A 17,379-nucleotide genomic window follows, 5' to 3' on the forward strand; every position below is an offset into this window, starting at 1 on the left:
GATCCCCAGCAGCACACGTGGGGCCCTGGGTGTGATCCTCAGCAGCACACATGAGGCCCTGGGTGTGATCCCCAGCAGCACACACAAGGCAGAGCTTGGCATTTCCCATTTTTAACTGTGTCAACAGCCCCAGGCTGCATCTGTCTTAGGATTTCTGTTGCTGAGAAGAGACACCATGACCATGGCAACTTTTATAAAGGAAATCATTTAATGGGGTGGCTTACAGTTTCAGAGGTTCGGTCCATTGTCACCATGGTGCTACAGGGCGTGCAGGCAGACACGGTGCTGGAGAGGGAGCTACAGTGCTACATCTCGGTCAGCAGGCCACAGGAAGTGAACTGAGTGTCACACTGAGTGGAGCTTGAGCAAAGGAGACCTCAGAGCTCACCCCCACAGTGACACACTTCCTCCATCAAGTCCACATCTACTCCAAAAAGCCATATCTCCTAATAGGTCCACTTGCTTTGAGCTTACAGAGGGCCAGTTAAATCAGACTACCACAGGGTCCTTGGATAGGAAGTATTTATTCCTTCATACCTTTGGAAGCTAGAAGCACAAGGCCAAGGTACTGGCCAGTTCATTCCTTCCTAGGCTGAGAGGGAAATGACCCCTTGATCCATCTGCCAGGCCTGTAGGTGGCTGTCTTCAAGCCACATAGCTATGAAGGTGGGTCAGCTTGACTTCCTGTTTGCATAACATCGAACTGAGCTGGGGGTTAGGACCACAACACGTGAGCCCCAGGGAATGTGTTCAATCTACGACACCAGGGAAGTGTGTTTGTAATGTAACCAAAAGAGAGATGACGTCCTGGTGGGTGGGTTTTTACATTTTTAAACCGCTGTATTTTTAGACTGGACATAGAAGATGCAACCATATCTTGGATCGTGTTATTTAGGGCAGTGCGTTCTTCATCCATCTTCCATAACTTCCTTCCTCCTCCCCTCCTTCCTCCTCTTCCTCATTCCCTATTTTGGAGACAGGGTTTCATATAACCTTAAATTCACGATGTAGCCGAGGATGGGCTTGGACTTCAGATCTTTCTCCTCCACTTCCCCAGTGATTGCTGGGATTGCAGGCATGCACCACCACACATGGGTTTGTGCAGCACTCATCTACCAACCGAGCCACACACCCCCCTTACCAACTGAGCCACGCCCCCGTCTACCAACTGAGCTACACCCCTGGCCCGTCATAACTTTTCTTAGACTTTTTTTTTCTTCCCCAGTGCTGGAGATCAAACCAGGAATCTGTATTTGTCAGACAAAGTATCCTACCACTGAGACACCCTAGCCCAGACATTTTATGAAAAGTTTTATCACGTTTATGTGTGTGCGTGTGCATACACAATGGTGGGTATGCTTTTGGGAGTCAGTCCTCTCTACTGTGTGGGTCCTTAGGGATCGAGCTTAGGTCGTCAGGCTTGGCAGCAAGTGCCTTTACCTGCTGAGCCTTTGAGTTGCTCCACCATCACCCTGGCAAGGTGGTAGCTCAGGCTGGTCTCGAATTTACAGTCTTCCTACCTCAGCCTTCCTGATTCGGAAACCACAGGCAGATGTTACCACGCCCAGTGAGACAGAGTTTTAAAGTCGAAGACAGACTGAGGGTCCCTCCATCCGGTGTGATGGAAAACAGGCACCAGACAGCGGGTTTAATTTAGGGGAAAGAGGCAAAAAGCAAATACATTTTGAAAATAGGAACTGTCTTACCAGAGTAAATGGCCCTGGCTAATGTGGAGCAGATTTGCCCTGGCTTGTTCAGAAGCAGCCAGGCCTCCAGGAACATGGGGAGGGAGGTTGCCTGCACACCCAGCTGGCCCAGCCCTCCCAGCAGGGAGCAGCAGGAGTGGGCACAGGGGAAGGAAGGCCTCCCTGCGGTCTGGGCTTCCTCCTCCCACGCTGCTCTGATTGCCGGGATCCTGCGCTCTTGTTTGGGGAACAGCAGGAGGATGCACCGCGCGCCCACAGCCTGGCTTTTGGAATCTCCTCCCAAGCTTCCAGCACATTCTTTTGATTATCCTCAGCGTGGCTAAACAGTGTCACGTGAGGATGTTCTTGGTTTTCGGAAGCAGCTGAGGGCTCTTGGCAGCCAAGTCTGGTGCTGATGCAGCTCCCTGAGTGGTATTGGGTTGAAAGGCTCAGGAGGAGTCTGTGCATGCCTCTGCAGCCACTGGAGGCCATGGCCACAGTCATGGCAGCCCTGGGCACCTCAGGTGGCAGGCAGGGACTGCTGCAGCAGGACACCAGTCTGAAGGATGTAAAATGTCTCGTTACTCATTTTTTCATCTTAATGATGTTAAAAATATCTGTGATTTAGCGGCTTATTAAAATTAATTTCAATAGTTTTTCCTCTTGTCAAACATGACTACTAGAAAGTATTACATTATTTATGTGGCTTGCGTAGTTTCTGGACCAGAGAAACGGTACCCTCCTTTTCTTCCTCCTCTTCCTCTTCTTTTCTTCTCCCTCTTCCTCCTCCTTCTCTGTCTCCTCTTCCTTTCTCTTCTCCCTCTTCCTCCTTTTTCCCCTCCTCCCTTGGATTCTCAGAAGCAGTTGAGGGCTGTTGGCAGCCAAGCCTGGCACTGATGCAGCCGCTCTCTAAGTAACGTGGAAATGTAAGGCTCAAAACTGCGTGCACAGATGCCCGTGGTCTGTTGTAGGTTGAGCTCAGGGAGGCTGTGCAGCATGGCCCCACATACGCTGTGCCAGCATGATCCAGAAGCCACTGGGCTCTGAGGGCACTGGGCAGCACACGTCCCCGACCGTGATCTCCGATACATCTCCTGTCTTCTCCCATGCAGGTCTTGACGCGCCCTGCCTGGGCCAAAGCGCGCGGAGGATGGAAACGTGCGCTCAGCCATGTCTCTGGGCCGCCTCCTTCGCAGGGCCTCCTCCAGGGCCTCGGATCTCCTGACCCTCACCACGGGGGGCAGTGGCGGGTCCCCCTCCGTCCTGGATGGAGAGATCATCTACTCCAAGAACAATGTCTGTGTGCATGCACCCGAGGGGCTGCAGGGCCCTGGGGAGCACCACCCAGGTGAGACAGGGTCAGCATCCCAAGGCAGGGAGGGGAGGACCGAGGCCTGAGGGACTGGGTGGATCTCCCCAAGGATTCATATTTTTTGCTTGCCTCCCCCTCCCGGGCTCTGCAATTTGAAGCATCAAGGACCAACTCTCTGGAGAGCAGGAAGGGAAACTTCCTAGACTCTGTGTTGGACGTTTGTGTCACCTGTGGCCATTCTTGGAACATTTTTAGTCTCCAGGAATGGATCCTTCTCTGCGGTCAGTGTTCTGGGACCTGAACCACACAGGTCCCCACTGCCACCTTGAGCTATTCTAGGAGCTTCCGTAGACTTAAGGGGCCTCCTCTTAGGACACTTTGGGATCTGTGGCTTAGAGAAAGCAACTTCAGAAGTAGTTTGTTTGAAAAGCAGAGCGGAAGCTGAGCAAAGGCATTTCAAACGGGCTTAAGCGTGAGGAGAACGAGACGTGCCGAGTGGATGAGGGCCCTCCTGGGAGTGTGCACGCGGGCATCTCTCTGTTGAGGTCCTAGCTGGCCCATGGGGATTAGACCCCATCCCACAGGCTGGGGACAGGAACCTCACACATGAAGCATGGGTGGGGTTCTAGGCTGAGTTCAGGGGCTGCAGGGCCCACTCAGTCGAGAGTCTAAAATAATCGCTGTAAGGAACACAGCTACCTTGGGAAATCCTATGCTCTAATTGTAGTGTTTTGATGGCAAGTCAAGGACGTTTTAGGTTCTCTAAAATCTTTATCCTTAAGGCTTGTCACAAGGGTGTGGGAACAGCCTCCCCATCGTGGGACCGTTATGAACAGCTGGCTGCTTTTCCCAGCCTCTGCCAAACGTAGAAGCGTGCCAAGGAGATTTGGCTGGAGTTCGAGTCCCTGGGGATGTATGTGGTTACTGTTGGCTGTTGCCTAAAGGGTTTTGAATCACAAACTGGGGATGGTGTGTCATAGCTCAGGAACCGGGATACCTCTGAACAGTTGGGGCTGTGTTGGGAGATGAACTCCCCCTCCCTGGGGCTTGGTACTGATGAACAAACAGATTCTTCCCCCAAAAACGACAGTGAAAAAGAGAACCGGGAATGCCATGACTAAAGAGGCCCAGGCGCTACCCATCTGCCTGCCCACCTTGGATCTGTTTTTGTGATGGAAGACTATGTTGCCCATCTGCCTCCCTCCTCTTAGAGCTGAACACGTAGCTAGGATGCCACCTGCCCAACCCCCTGACTGACTGCCCTGCAACTGACTCCCCACAGGGTACCTGTGCCTCTACATGGAGAAGGATGAGCTGCTGGGAGCTACCCTCATCTTGGCCTGGGTCCCCAACTCTCGCATCCAGAAGCAAGATGAGGAGGCCCTACGCTACATCACTCCCGAGAGCTCCCCTGTGCGCAAGGCACCGCGCCCTCGGCGGCGGCGCACCACGAGCCTGGGAGCCCCCTACCAGCCCTCCCCCACAGAGCCAAGGCCTCCGCTGACCCCCAAGGATGAGGACATCCTGGTGGTGGTCCAGAACACCCAGGGAACTGTGCATGTCAGCCCTACATCTGAAGATGGGGAAAAGCTGGTGCAGGGCCCGGAGGTGGATGGGCCCCTGCCCACTTCACAACCCGTCCACAGTGACTCTGGGATCCTGTCTACCGTCAGCTCACAGGATGGGACAGAGGATGGCCGGGAGGCACGGCCCGATGCCGTGGAAGAAGAGGGCTCCTTGGAGTTGTCGGCTGATGGCGTGAGCAGGGATAGCTCCTTCGACTCTGACTCTGACGCCTTTTCCTCACCTTTCTGCCTCTCCCCCATCAGCGCAGCCCTTGCAGAGGGGAACAGCTCCGCGTTCCTGGAGAGCGAGGGCAGGTGAGTTCCTAATACAGAGGTGGAGACCTGACCTGGGTTGCGGGAAGTAGTTGCTTTCTTACCCCATCTGCCGAGTCCACGGGTCCGGGCTCAGGCTTAGGGCCAGCCCTGGTGACTGAGAAAGATACAGTGTGTCTGTGTTTATCTTACCCAGTCCTCGTGCTCCCGACCCCCTCCTCTTCCACAGTCTCTCTCTCTCTCTCTCTCTCCCTCTCCCTCTCCCTCTCCATCTTCCTCTCCCCCAGCGCTACTGCCTGGTATGATGGCCGCTGACCAAGGTTCCACTCTCAGGGTCTTTGGACTTTCCTGTTCACATGCTAGGAGTGTGTTTGGTGTCTCAACCCCCTGGCACACTCCTTCTGGTGAGCCTGGGCGGTGCTGTGAGTTCATGCTGTTGCCTGGCCCCTTCTGTCTGCACTGTGTCCCGTGCCTACCTGACATGTCGCCTGCTCCACGGAGGTTCCTCCCTATTGCCAGGTGCAGAGGTAGAAACAGCCCTGGGTGTTTGACAGAGGACTGTCGCGTTTACTCTACTGACGGCCCATGGGGAGCTGGGGAGCCTGGACTAGATGGCATATGCTATACTTTCAGGAGTCAGGATGCAGGACTGGCTCACCTTGCAGGGGGTCCTCTGGCCTTGGAGCCCATGGTACTATTTCTGAGCAAGGACTGCTGTCACCATGTCACCCAGTGTCTTCAGGGTTCTTGGGTCCTGTTATGTGACAATCCTTTTCCTGGGAAGACACAGCACACCTGCTCACCCCAGATAGGGAACCTACAACAGACCGAAGTACGGATATCATCAGAGTCCAAATTGGTGAACCAATGCATTTTATTGAGGTTATTTACAGGAGCAGAAATGACTCAAAGACAGCTGCATCACCAAAGCCCACCCCAGCATGGGTGACAGCTCACAAAGCCGGGACAGTGTTCTATCCAGCTGCCTCAGTTGGTCTAGACCTCTTCCAGGCAGCTTGGCTGTTTTGGCTTCTTCCAGGCGTCTGGTCTAGCCTCTGAAGAAGTCTTCTTTGCAGCTTTGCTCAGTCTCTGAGGGATTCTCAGCTTTTGTTGTTCACTCTGGCAGGGCGGGGCCTAGTGAGTCTGGTCAGTTTCAGGGACTTCCTGGAGCTCTTTTGAGTTTCTTATCTTCATGCTTCAGGAGCTTCCTGCAGGATGGAATGTTTCAATCTCAGAGCGCACTGTTACAGAACTCCCCAGAGCTCCGTGAGTGCCCCTTGTAACTGCTCAAACCCAAGAATGAACACGTCTAACAGCAGCGTCTCCTGAATCCCGGACATGGTCCTTAGCTCGTTAGAATTAAATAAAATGAGGATACTGAATGATGGTGGTGAGGGCCGGGCTAGCCAGAGAGCTTGTGGTTAATTACTGAGCTCACCAGCGGCAGGGATTGTGGTGGACATCAGTGTTGTAGTGATGGCGCATTGGGGTCTGTTAGTTCTGGATTATGCATGCCTGTGCTCTGTGATAGGTCCTGGTGCTGTCCCCTGTGTTTGGGGACGGGAGAGAGGCTCAGGTCAGTGGCTTGCTGGCGGTCACCGGCCAGCGGGACTGGAACCCATGCAGGCAGCACCAGGGCTATGATGACCCAGCCAGCAGAGGGCAGAGGAGAGCAGCTAGGCGTTAGAGGGATTCTGCCTTGATTTTCCCTCGGTAAGACACGGTCCACTAAAGCCTAAGAGGGATGAATAACATTTATCTTGGTATTTGAGAATTCAGATAAAAAGAATCAATCAGTCAGCCGTAATGGGCAGTACAGGCCTGCTGAGGTTCACTGAGCCAGGACTTGACCAAGAAACTCTCAGAATCCCTGGGTTGGGCAAGCTTGGGAGCGCCCCCTGGTGGTGCCACATCAGCAGTGCAGTGGGGCTTTCCAGTGTTGCTACACCCAGTGCCAAACTGAGATAGAGGGAGGTGGCCGTGCCTTGTCCATAGCCTACAGTTTGTGGCTGAAGATGGACAGACCCTCTGTCCAGCCATCCCACCCTGGAAGGATCTGGGATCCAGGCATACATAGTCTGTTGCTGAGCTGTGGCTCTCTGCTTGGCAAACTTATCTTCCCTCCCTCTCCTTTGTAAGGTACAGACCATAATATGCACTTCATGACTTTACTCGAGTCCTCAGGTGAACTGGCCCTCAGAATTCTGGGTTCTTGTATCCCTAGGCTTACCCCCTTTCCTACTCCTGACCGCTGTGATCCTCGGTTCCAGGGTGCCCTTGCTTCTGACTTTTGAGGGACCACCTCCATTACCCAGAGGTAGAAGTGGGCACCTTTACCTTCCTCTTCTCTGTCTTTCCCCTGGAGCCTGGATCGCACCCTCAGGCTGGATGCCCGGTGCTTGGCTGGCGGTGGGCAGTAACTTTGGAACCCACAGTCAGTGTCTGACGCTGGCTTTACTCCTGGCTGCGGGGTCTTGTGTATCCGAAGCGTAGCTGCCTCGTTGGGGTGAGATGAAGCTCGGAGCCCCCCACCCCACTGCAGGGCTGGTGGGTGTGAGGGTCAAGGCTGGGGTACATGGCTGGGAGCCTGGCCTGGGTGTGGTCCTCCTGCAGAGGCTGGCTCTGGGAGTGCTCTTCTTCCCTGCCCCTCCTCATGATGCACACCGTGCCATAGCTAAGGCTGCTGTCCCAGTGCTGCTTGGCCCCTGGGGTCTGCTGTGCCCAGCAGGTTCACGACGCTTGCCCTTTATGCTGTGTCCAGTGTGTGTTGCTGTGACAGAATGTCCGAGGCTGAGTGCTCATAGAGAAAGAAAAACCGGACCTTCGGGATGGTGCGCAGGTGCAGACTTTTGCTGCCAAGCCTGATGATCTGAGTTCAGTCTCCAGAACCTAAGTGCTGAAGGAGAGAACCCTCCAAAGTTCTTCTCTCGTACATACATGTGTAGTGTGCACACTCTCTCCCTCTTGTTCTCTCTCTCTCTCATTTTTCTCTTTTTTTCGTTAAATTTTATTTACTTATTATGTATATAGTGTTCTGTCTGCATGTGTTCCTGCAGGCCAGAAGAGGGCACCAGGTCTCATTACAGATGGTTGTGAGCCACCATGTGGTTGCTGGGAATTGAACTCAGGACCTCTGGAGAAGCAACCAGTGCTCTTAACCGCTGAGCCATCTCTCCAGCCCCTCTCTCATTTATTTTACATGTGAATAGATACATACATTAAAAGTGGGCTGGAAAGATGGCTCAGTAGTTAAGAGCACTGACTGCTCTCACAAAGGGCCAGGTTCGGTTCCCAGCACCCACATGATGGCTCACAGCCATCCAAAATTCCAGTTCCATTCAGTCTGGTGACCTTCTAAACCTCTGTGAGTGCCAGACACAGACATGGTACACATACACACATGCAGGCAAAACACTCATAAGACAAGATAAATAAATACAAGTAAGAGGTATGTGTAAGTCACCATTTAGAGGTTGAAAACCCAGGCCTGCTGGAGGTGCTGCGGTCCATCTCTAGTCTCTAGTGAGGCCCCTGCGATTGAGTCTTGTGATACTAAAGTCCTTCTTAAAGATGGGAGGCCAGATCACAGGGAGGGGCTGGCTAGCCTTTTCAATACAAACCCTCCAGCGGTCACAAGAGAACTATGATAATTCTTTCTGAAGCCATGCCCCCGTGCCCTAAGGACTGTATGCTAGGTCCCACCTTTTCAAGCTTTCTCTGCAGCACAGCACAGCTTCCAATGTGCTTCCAAACCCCAGTCTATGAACTCTTGCTGAGCATGATGGGAGGTTTCATTTCAGCAGAAGTAGATTCTGGAAGGTGTTGGGCCCTGGGATCTGTGTTTCCCAGCCTGGTTTGTTTTATTCCTCGTGTCCTGTGCCACATTGCTTCCTATGATGGGTTCTGTGAACACTGAGGGCCAGCCTGCCCACCTCAGGGATTCACAGATGCTCTAGCCTCACCCAGAGTATTTATTTAAATAGTATCCCTGAGTCTGTGGTGGAGCGTCTGAACATCAAGTTTGGTTTATTGAGACAGAGTCTCATATAGCCCTGGCTGACCTTGAACTCACTATGTAGTTAAGGATTACCTTGGCTTCTGATCCTCTTGCCTTTCGAATGCTGGGATTACAGTGGTGTGCCGACCACGCCGGGTTTATTCTGTGCCAGGGATCCAATCCAAGGCCTCGTGCATACTAGGCAAGTCCTCTGTCATCTGAGCTACATCCCCAGCCCCTGGATCACTTTTTTTGCAGCGCTGAGGATTGAACTCAGATCCCTTTTTACTCTTTCAGACAGGCTCTTGCTAAGCGGTCCAGCCTGACTTTGGACTCACACTGTAGTTCAGGCAAGCCTTTAACTTCTGTCCCCCTGCCTCAGCTCCCGAGTAGCTGGGGTGACAGGTCCAGGTCATCGTTTTTTTTTTTGAACTCGCCAAGGAGTTTGTATTGGCAGCAGCTCGGAGAACCTTGACGGCGGAGGGACCCAAGGGGAGAGTGGGTCCTGTGTGCTGGGCAGAGAGAGTGTTGGGAATGAGATCCAGAGCACAGGGCACCAGGCAGGCACTCAGCTCTGAGAACCTGAGTGCACCCACTTGTCCAACTCCTGGTGGGAATTGAGTCCCAGGGAGGTCGGACCAGGGCAGGGCAGGGCAGATAATCTGGCTCATGGGTGCCCTCTAGTGACAGAACTGAAGAACAACATGTGCTGGCAGGGTATGGACCAGGAGAAAGACAGACGGACATGGCAGAATTGTGTCCCTCTCCACTTCTTGGTGGGAAGTTCACAGGAGGTCCGAGTGGTTAAAAGCATGCCAGGGTCCCTTGGGCTGTCTACGTTTATCTTATGCCTCTGACATATAGCCAGGTAGGGTCTGATTCTCAGAAAACCCAACCACGTACAGAACTTTGTGTTCTCTCTCCGACTCCCCTCCCAGGTCACACTGACAGCTTGGAACCCATGGCCTGTTGATTCAAGGCCTTCTTGAGAGTGGATGCCTGGGACTTGACTCACAGGGCATGGGTTCTGGCGGCCTTGGTCTCCCTTTACCCTCCTGTCCCTTCCAAGGTGTCAAGAAACACGGCCTCAGCCCTGATGGTGTGGAAGCTGACGCCATAGTCGGTAGACATCATATCACCTCTTTACTCGCTAGAGGAATGTGTCCAGCCCGAAGAGCCAGCTGGTGCAAGCGTGTGACTGACTCATGTGAGTGTGTGGCTAGCTCGTGTGAGCGTGTGGCTAGCTCGTGTGAACATATGGCTAGCTCCTGTGAGCGTGTGACTGACTCGTGTGAGCGTGTTACTAGCTCGTGCGAGCGTGTGGCTAGCTCGTGTGACCATATGGCTAGCTTGTGTGTGTGGCTAGCTCGTGTGAGCATGTGGCTAGCTCGTGTGAGCATGTGGCTAGCTTGTTCAGGCGTGTGGCTAACTTGTGTGAGCTGGCCTTACACTGGGGATAGACATTAACCATAGACACTCAGCTTGTCCTGTCCTGTTCCAAATGCCCTGTATGGAAAGTGTCCTAAGGAATAACCCAAGCTTCAGAAAGAAGAAAGCACACACAGATGTCTAAGGGAACAAGGAAAGGACCCGCATACCCGCCAGAGAGAAGGAACAGAACAAATAGTCGGGCCTTAGCTTCTGGCTAGGACTATTAGCTGACCCTACTAGTGAGTGCTCCTGACTGTCTGCCTTCCCACAGGGTCTCTGACACCCCCTCCCTTCCCCAAGCCCTGCAGCATGAGGCAAAAGAAACAACCACCTTGGGAAGACCTGTGATGCTGTGTAGAAATTCCCAGCAACTCAAAAATAGGGTGGGATGGGGGTGATGGATCCGTCAGTCACAAACATGGGGGCCCAAGCTCAGCCGTGGCAGCATTAAAGAGCCATGTGAGGACATGTGCCTATGATCCCAGTACTCACAAGGCAGAGACAGGAGGATTCTTGGGGTCAGAGGCCAACCAGAGACCCTGTCTAAAACCAAATCAAAGGCGGGTGGTGGTGGTGCACACTTTTAATCCCAGCACTCAGGAAACAGAAGCAAAAGAATCTCTGTGAGTTCAAGACCATCCTGGTCTACAAGAGCTAGTTTCAGGACAGCAAGGGCTGTTACACAGAGAAACCCTGTCTCAGAAAGCCAAAGTAAGTAAGTAAAAATAAAACCAAATCAAAACCAACCAACCCACCAAAAGCAACAGTAAAAGCAAGGTGCTGCCGGAGTGGCTCAGCGATTAAGAGTGCAGGTTGGTTGCTTTTTCGGAGACCTGGGGTCCAGTTCTCAGCATCCACATGGCGGTTCACGACCCTCTGTAACTCCAGTTTCAGGGGACCCGGTGAACTCTTCTGGCCCCCATGGGTACCGGATACTCAAGTGGTGCACAGACATTTAGTCAGGTAGAACAGTCATACACATGACACCCAAGGGTGACCCCTGGCTCCCACATACGTGTGCAAGCAAACATGCCATGTGCACTCGGACACACAAGGGAGGTGTGATGCCATGGCTCAGAGACAAAAGTGTGGGCTGACAGTGTGTCTCCAGGACCCCAGCCACGGAGGACAGACCAGATCACTGCTGTCCAACATCATAGGCTTTCAGACTACAAACCTGTGAACCCCCGAAATAGAGCGTATTCAACCAAGAACTCCTATCTGTTTATTTATTTATTTAGAATCAGGTCTCACGTAGCCCAGACCAGCTTAGAACTCACTAGTCAAGGATGATCTTGAAGTCATGAACCTCCTGCTTCAGCCTCCTGAGATTGCAGGTGTGTAACTTCTGCCGTATCTAATGTGTTCAGTGTTGGGGATGGAACCCAGGGCTTCCTGCATATTAGGCACGCCCTCTGCCACTTTAGTGCTGTTGACGGAAGTGACACCTCTGGCCAGTGGCTACCGTGTTGGATAGCCAAAGATATGCCATTGTGTGGGTGCAGGGCAGTTATGAGGCAGTTTTTATTTTTACCCACCTATTTTGTGATTATATTAATCTTAGAAAAAAAAACCAGTTTTTAAAAAATAGCTAGCCCTAAGCCAAGTATGATGGCATACACACCCAGTCCTTGGAGATAGCAGTAGGCAGATCTCTATGAATTCAGAGGCCAGCCTAATGTACATAGGGTTCCGGGAAAACCAGAGCTACATAGTGAGACCTTGTTTCAGAACAACAGAAAACCCATGGGTTGGATACGGTTCAGCAGTTAAGAGCACTCTCGCAGAGGAACAGGGTTCAGTTCCCACCGCTCACAGTGGTGGCTCACAACCACCTGACACCCCCGTTCCAGGACATCTAACCCGTTCTTCTGAGCCCCAAGAGCACCAGACACGCATGTGGTGCAAATACATATGTACAGGCAAAACACATATGTAAAAGTAAAATCTAAAACCAGTCCAGCCTTCCAACAGTGTGACCGGACACCGATGGCTTGACACTCAAAGTTCCAGGGATCCGTTCCCTCTCAACAGGCCCTCCTGTTATTCTTGATACATATTCACAGGGTTCTGGCCCCAGTGAAGGATTTGTGATTAGGTGAGAGACAGATGTGGTGGCTTCAGTCCTTGAGTCCCCTGCAGGGCTGCAGCCTCTTCCCGTGGTTCTGCTTGCTGACCTGAGGTGCCCTGTCTCAGGCTCTGAGGGGTAGAGTGTTAGTAGACAAACAGCTTGGACAGGGGAGCTATGTCATGGTTCCCCTCCCCTTCTCCCCAATCCCCCCCCCCATTTCCCACCCTTCTCTCTGATGCTTCTGGGCATTTCCAGCTCAAACAGTCTCCCTGTCTTGTGGTCTGGCTCCTTCCGACTGGGATACTTGCTCTCTGATCTGTGCTGCTGAAGCCCCAGCTACCTACAGGTAGAAGACACTTTGCCCCTGGATGGGCATATAGGAGGGGTTTTATTTGTTTCTTGGTTTTTTTTTTTTGAGACTTCATAATTGCTTCCTGTGTAGAAATTCATTGGTAGGATAGTTGCGTGTGGGTGTACCTATATGGGGTACACATGTGTGTTCAGGTGGAGGGGAGAGGCCACCTCAGTTTTTTTAATAGTTTTGCATCTTTTTAGATTTTTTTTTTTTCATGGGAGTGCTCTGTCTTTATGTAGACCTGCAGGCCAGAAGAGGGCATCAGATCCCATTATAGATGGTGTGTGTGCTGGGAACTGAACTGAACTCAGGGCCTCTGGAAGAACATCCGGTGCTCTTAACCTCTGAGCCATCTCTCCAGCCCACCACCTCTCACTGAGCTGGGAACTATCTCATTTAGGCAAACAGGCTGACCAGCAAGCCCCAGGTTCCTCCTGCCCTGGCCTTCTCAGGGCTGAGATTCAGGTTCCCAACTTCTTAAATGGGTGCTGGGCCTCAAACTCAGGTTCTCGGCTCCTCGTTTCTTTCTGTTTTGTTTTTCTGAATTCATTTGTCCTGGCTGACCTTGAACGCAGTGCATAGAGGATATGACCTTGACCTTCTGCTCCTCCTATCTCTTGTCTGTAGGATCTTGATGGGGTGTATGTGTGTGTGTGTGTTTGCTATGGGCGTGTAGATACCCTTGGAGACCAGAAGAGGGCGTCAGAGTTACAGGTGGTTATGAACCGCCTGATGTTGGTGCTGGAAACCAAACTTGGGTCGTTTGGAAGAGCATTAAGTGCCCTTCATGGCTGAGCCCCCTCTCTAGCTCCTGTCTGTAGGGTCTTGAACACCCCACATATCCCCTTGTTGCTGCCTCGGGGGTAAGGATGAGGATTGGCCTTCGAGGCGCCTGCCCTAACATCATGCAACCCAGCGGTCTTCAACTGGAACTTTTCATTTTACTAACGTTTATCAGATTTAAATCCTAAGGGGCACATGTGTGACTAGACACAGGTCTAGACAGGACAGTCCCCTGGGGGCAGGAGTAGGCCCTGGAGTTGGATTTACCCTCCCACCACAGAACAGGCCCACGAGATCCCCTGTTGGAAAGAAAAAACAAAAAAGACAAAGTATCACGAAGAATTAATAAGGGATCCCTCTGTGAAGTGGCTGTTTTCACGGAAAGCGAGGGACAGGTTTTTGGGACGCCATGTGCAGAGCCTGGAGCAGCTGTTGCAGTGGGCATTGGCGCAGGTGTCACGCTGACTCGGGGCACTTGGGGTCAGCCCACCTGGAAGGGTGAGCAGGGTGGAGTACGTGGTGTACGTGGCTGAACTGTTAACGGCCTTACCGCGCGTGGTTGGCGTGGTGGCCTCGGCTTCTCCCACACGTGTAGAATACAGAGGTGAAGAGCCCCGAGAGGGAGCCAGGTATCTAGGAAGGTTCTAGAATTAGTAAGCTTGGTGGAAACATGGGCCTAGACGTGTAAGTATCTGGGGGCTGCCACAAAAGTTCCTGACTCCCACCCACCACTCCCACCCTGCTCCAGGTGGCAGGGGTGTGATATGCCCCCTGGTTGCTCACTGGCTGGCCAGTTGATCCCTTTCTGAGTGACCATCTTGCACTGGGAGGCATGTGAGCATCCTCTCAAGGTGATTAGGGGAGGGGGGAGGAACACTGCAGGAACGGCTTTGGCAAGCCCTCTCTGCCCCTCCCTGTCCCTCTGCTCCCCATCAGAAGCTGCCCAGCCCATGACAGTGTTCTGAGAACATCAAGAGGGGAGCGAAGGGTCAGCCAGGGAATAAAGGGCAAGGAGAGAGGTTCGGAGGCAGGAGACTGGTGAGCAATGTCACAGGGAGGACCAGGGAAGGGATTGGATGGGGTCAGGTGCTGGAGGCTGGTCCATGGGTGCTGCCCCCTGCTGGTGTCAGGGAGGCGGAGTCCTACAGAGACAAGGGAAGGTAGCAGCCAAGGCTCTTGAGAGACACCTGGGAAGGACGGATCTTTCTGATCTGCTGTGGGCCCTTTCAGGTGTTTGAGGTGCCTGCACCCTGCCTTTCAGGAAACCCTGGGAAGACCCACACGCCCCTTCAGCAGCCTGGCGCAGGAGGCTGCTGCTTCTGGGAGCTGTTGTTTGGGCTTGTTTGCACTTCTGCAGCCCGGAGCTGAGATTTATTTCTTTAAAACATCCTCTCGCTCGACACTCCGCAATCTGTTCTGTGCGCCGAAAGACTCATCTCGCCGTATGTTTCTGTGGCACTTGGCAGGCTCCCGCGGAGGCTATCCCTCCCCAACCCGCCTCCAGGCCTGGTGGCTTTTCCCACCTTCACCTCCTGCCTGGAGGGTGGCACTTCAGGGGCTCCCCCAGGAGTTGCATGAAGAATAAATCGTAGCGGATCCGAGTGTCATGGACCCTTGGGGATGGCTAGAAACAGCCGGGGGCGGGGCCTCACTGCCAGGCCAGGAAACGGGATGCCCAGGCAGCTAGCAGGGCCCTAGTTGCTAGCTGCCCCTCAGCTTCCTGTTCATTGGCAGATATTGGCTGCCACCCACTCCAGGAACTCGGAGGCCTTGCCAAGGAATCTGGACTGGGTCTCAACATTGCCCAGCCCTTCCATGTGCCACTGTGCACATGTGTTTGGCTTACACACGACAATGGGAGGAGCTGTGGATTGGGGCCCAGGGGATCCAGCAGGGCTGCAGCCTGGTACATTTTGTAGCCAGATGTACCCAGGTGTAAACTGCTGTCCACAATACGCAGTGCGACTTCAGCAAGGTTCTCACCTCCTAGCCTCAGTCTCCCCGTGTGGACTGGGGCCTTGGTGAGGGTGTGTGGTACCTGCAGAGCCCTGGACAGGACTCACCGTTGCCATGGTGACCAGGCTTCCCGGTAGCAGCTTGATATGCCCAACAGAGTCATCTGCTCTGCCTTTGGCATGGTGTCCCAGTGCTGCCATGACAAAAAGCCACACTCCAGCCCCTTTAGGACTAGAGAGAGACAATCCTCTCACAGTCTGAGGGACAGAGGTCCAAGGTCAAGGTACCTGCACTGGTGGAGCCTGTCTGTGTAGTTCCTGGGGCCCCAGCCTCTGCCTTCTTCTTCACCCGACCTTGCCCTCTGTGTGCCCTCTGTTCTCCTGATAAGGACGCTAGATTAGAGCCTCCCCAGCGAGCGCACCCCGATCCGAATCTGACTGCACCTGCCAGACACTGCCGCCTCGTAGGACTCCCCAGGGAGATTACATGGGGCGGGACAAGAGAAAACCCTAAGTGTACCCTCCCCCAGTTGAGGAATGACTGCTGGCAACTGTCCTCTGACCTCCGCATGCATGCCATGGTGAGTGTTTATTCATCGGTGCACGCGTGTGTGCGCACACACACACGTGCACAGTTAAAAAAAATTAAACTGGGCCCTTGTTCACCTGCTTTTTGCACTCCAGCCCCAGTTGACCTCCAAGGCTAGCCAAGTGGATCTTATTCTGAGTTCCCAGAGGTGACTGGAGCCTGAGAAAGGCTTACTAATTTGCTTTTAAAATGACAACATGGGGGCTGGACGTGTGGCTTAGTGGTTGGTTAATCCCAGAACCCACGCTTAAATTCACAGCCGTCTGAAGCTCCAGTTCCAGGGGATCCAGTGTCCTCTTCTGGCCTCCGTGGGCACCAGGCACACACACAGACAGAATGAAACTCACAAGCTTAAAGGAAAAAATATTTTTTTTTTAAGTGACAAAGTGTCAGGCACAGTGGCTCACATCTGGAATCCCAGCACCAGGGAGACGGAGGCAAGAGACCTGCTGTAAGTTTGAGGCTAGCCTGGGCTGCCTGCTGGAATCTTGTTTCAGAGACTGGCAGGTAAGAGGTCATGTGCCTGTTTCAGAAGTTAGGGGCTCGATGCTAGGGAGGGCTCACTCTTGTCATGTGGGTTTGTTTTCCTCCTGGCCCCTCAAAGCGGGAAGTGGCTGGAAGTGGCGCTCGCTATCCCAGGGACTGGAGGGTGGGCCAGAGAGTTGGCCTTTGTGCATCGGGCACCAGATGGGCACTGCCGCTCTTTCTGGATGCCACCTTGTGTGGGGAAAGCTCCGCCCGAGACATGCAGACGTGGCCCTCAGAGCTGCCTCGCAGACACCAGGATGTGAGTTCTGTGTGATCTTTGTAAGTCATGAAATACTCTTTTGACTTTTCTTCTTCAACATTTGAAATGTTTGGACTTAAGCCAAGTGTGGTGCACTATTTTAATCACTGTCCCGCGCGACCGTCTCGCCAGCAAGAACGACGCGGCACACTTAGGATCCTTCTGCAGAAAAGCTTTAATGCGTCTTGAGAGAGAGAGCATAAGCTTCCAAAGCGGAGACCCAGAATGAGGGAACCCATCCCTTATATAGGAAACAGTCCTCGCTTCGGACGTGTCACTCTTGGATTGGTCCGCTGCCCATCAACCCAGATGACGCCTCGGGAGTAGGCAGGGACGCAGCAGTGGAAAGTTACCAAGCACATGCGCATTATAGTCCCACTGTCTCTGCTTCCCCAATGCTGGGATTAAAGGTGTGTGCTACAACACCTTGAACTCACAGAGATCTGCCTGTCTCTGCCTCCCAGGCATTGGGACCAAAGGCGTGTACTACCACACCTTGAGGTCACAGAGGTCAATCTGCCTCTGCCTCCCAGGCATTGGGACTAAAGGCGTGTACCACCACACCTTGAGGTCACA

At 53.1% G+C, this 17,379-nt stretch overlaps 1 protein-coding gene across 2 annotated transcripts in view; it reads left to right on the plus strand.

Moving 5' to 3' along the window:
• Tbc1d16 (TBC1 domain family member 16) overlaps window positions 1-17,379 on the plus strand; it is an 84,554-nt gene that overhangs the window by 14,441 nt on the left and 52,734 nt on the right. For both annotated transcript variants that reach the window (XM_048451821.3, XM_048451822.3), the window contains exons 2-3: window positions 2,798-3,033; window positions 4,280-4,877. In XM_048451821.3, the coding sequence (XP_048307778.1) occupies window positions 2,856-3,033; window positions 4,280-4,877 (776 nt within the window). In that variant the 5' untranslated portion in view covers window positions 2,798-2,855. The remainder of the gene's footprint in view (window positions 1-2,797; window positions 3,034-4,279; window positions 4,878-17,379) is intronic.

The sequence above is a fragment of the Myodes glareolus genome, chromosome 9 (assembly GCF_982192425.1).
Source record: "Myodes glareolus chromosome 9, mMyoGla1.1, whole genome shotgun sequence".
Lineage (NCBI taxonomy): Eukaryota > Metazoa > Chordata > Mammalia > Rodentia > Cricetidae > Myodes > Myodes glareolus.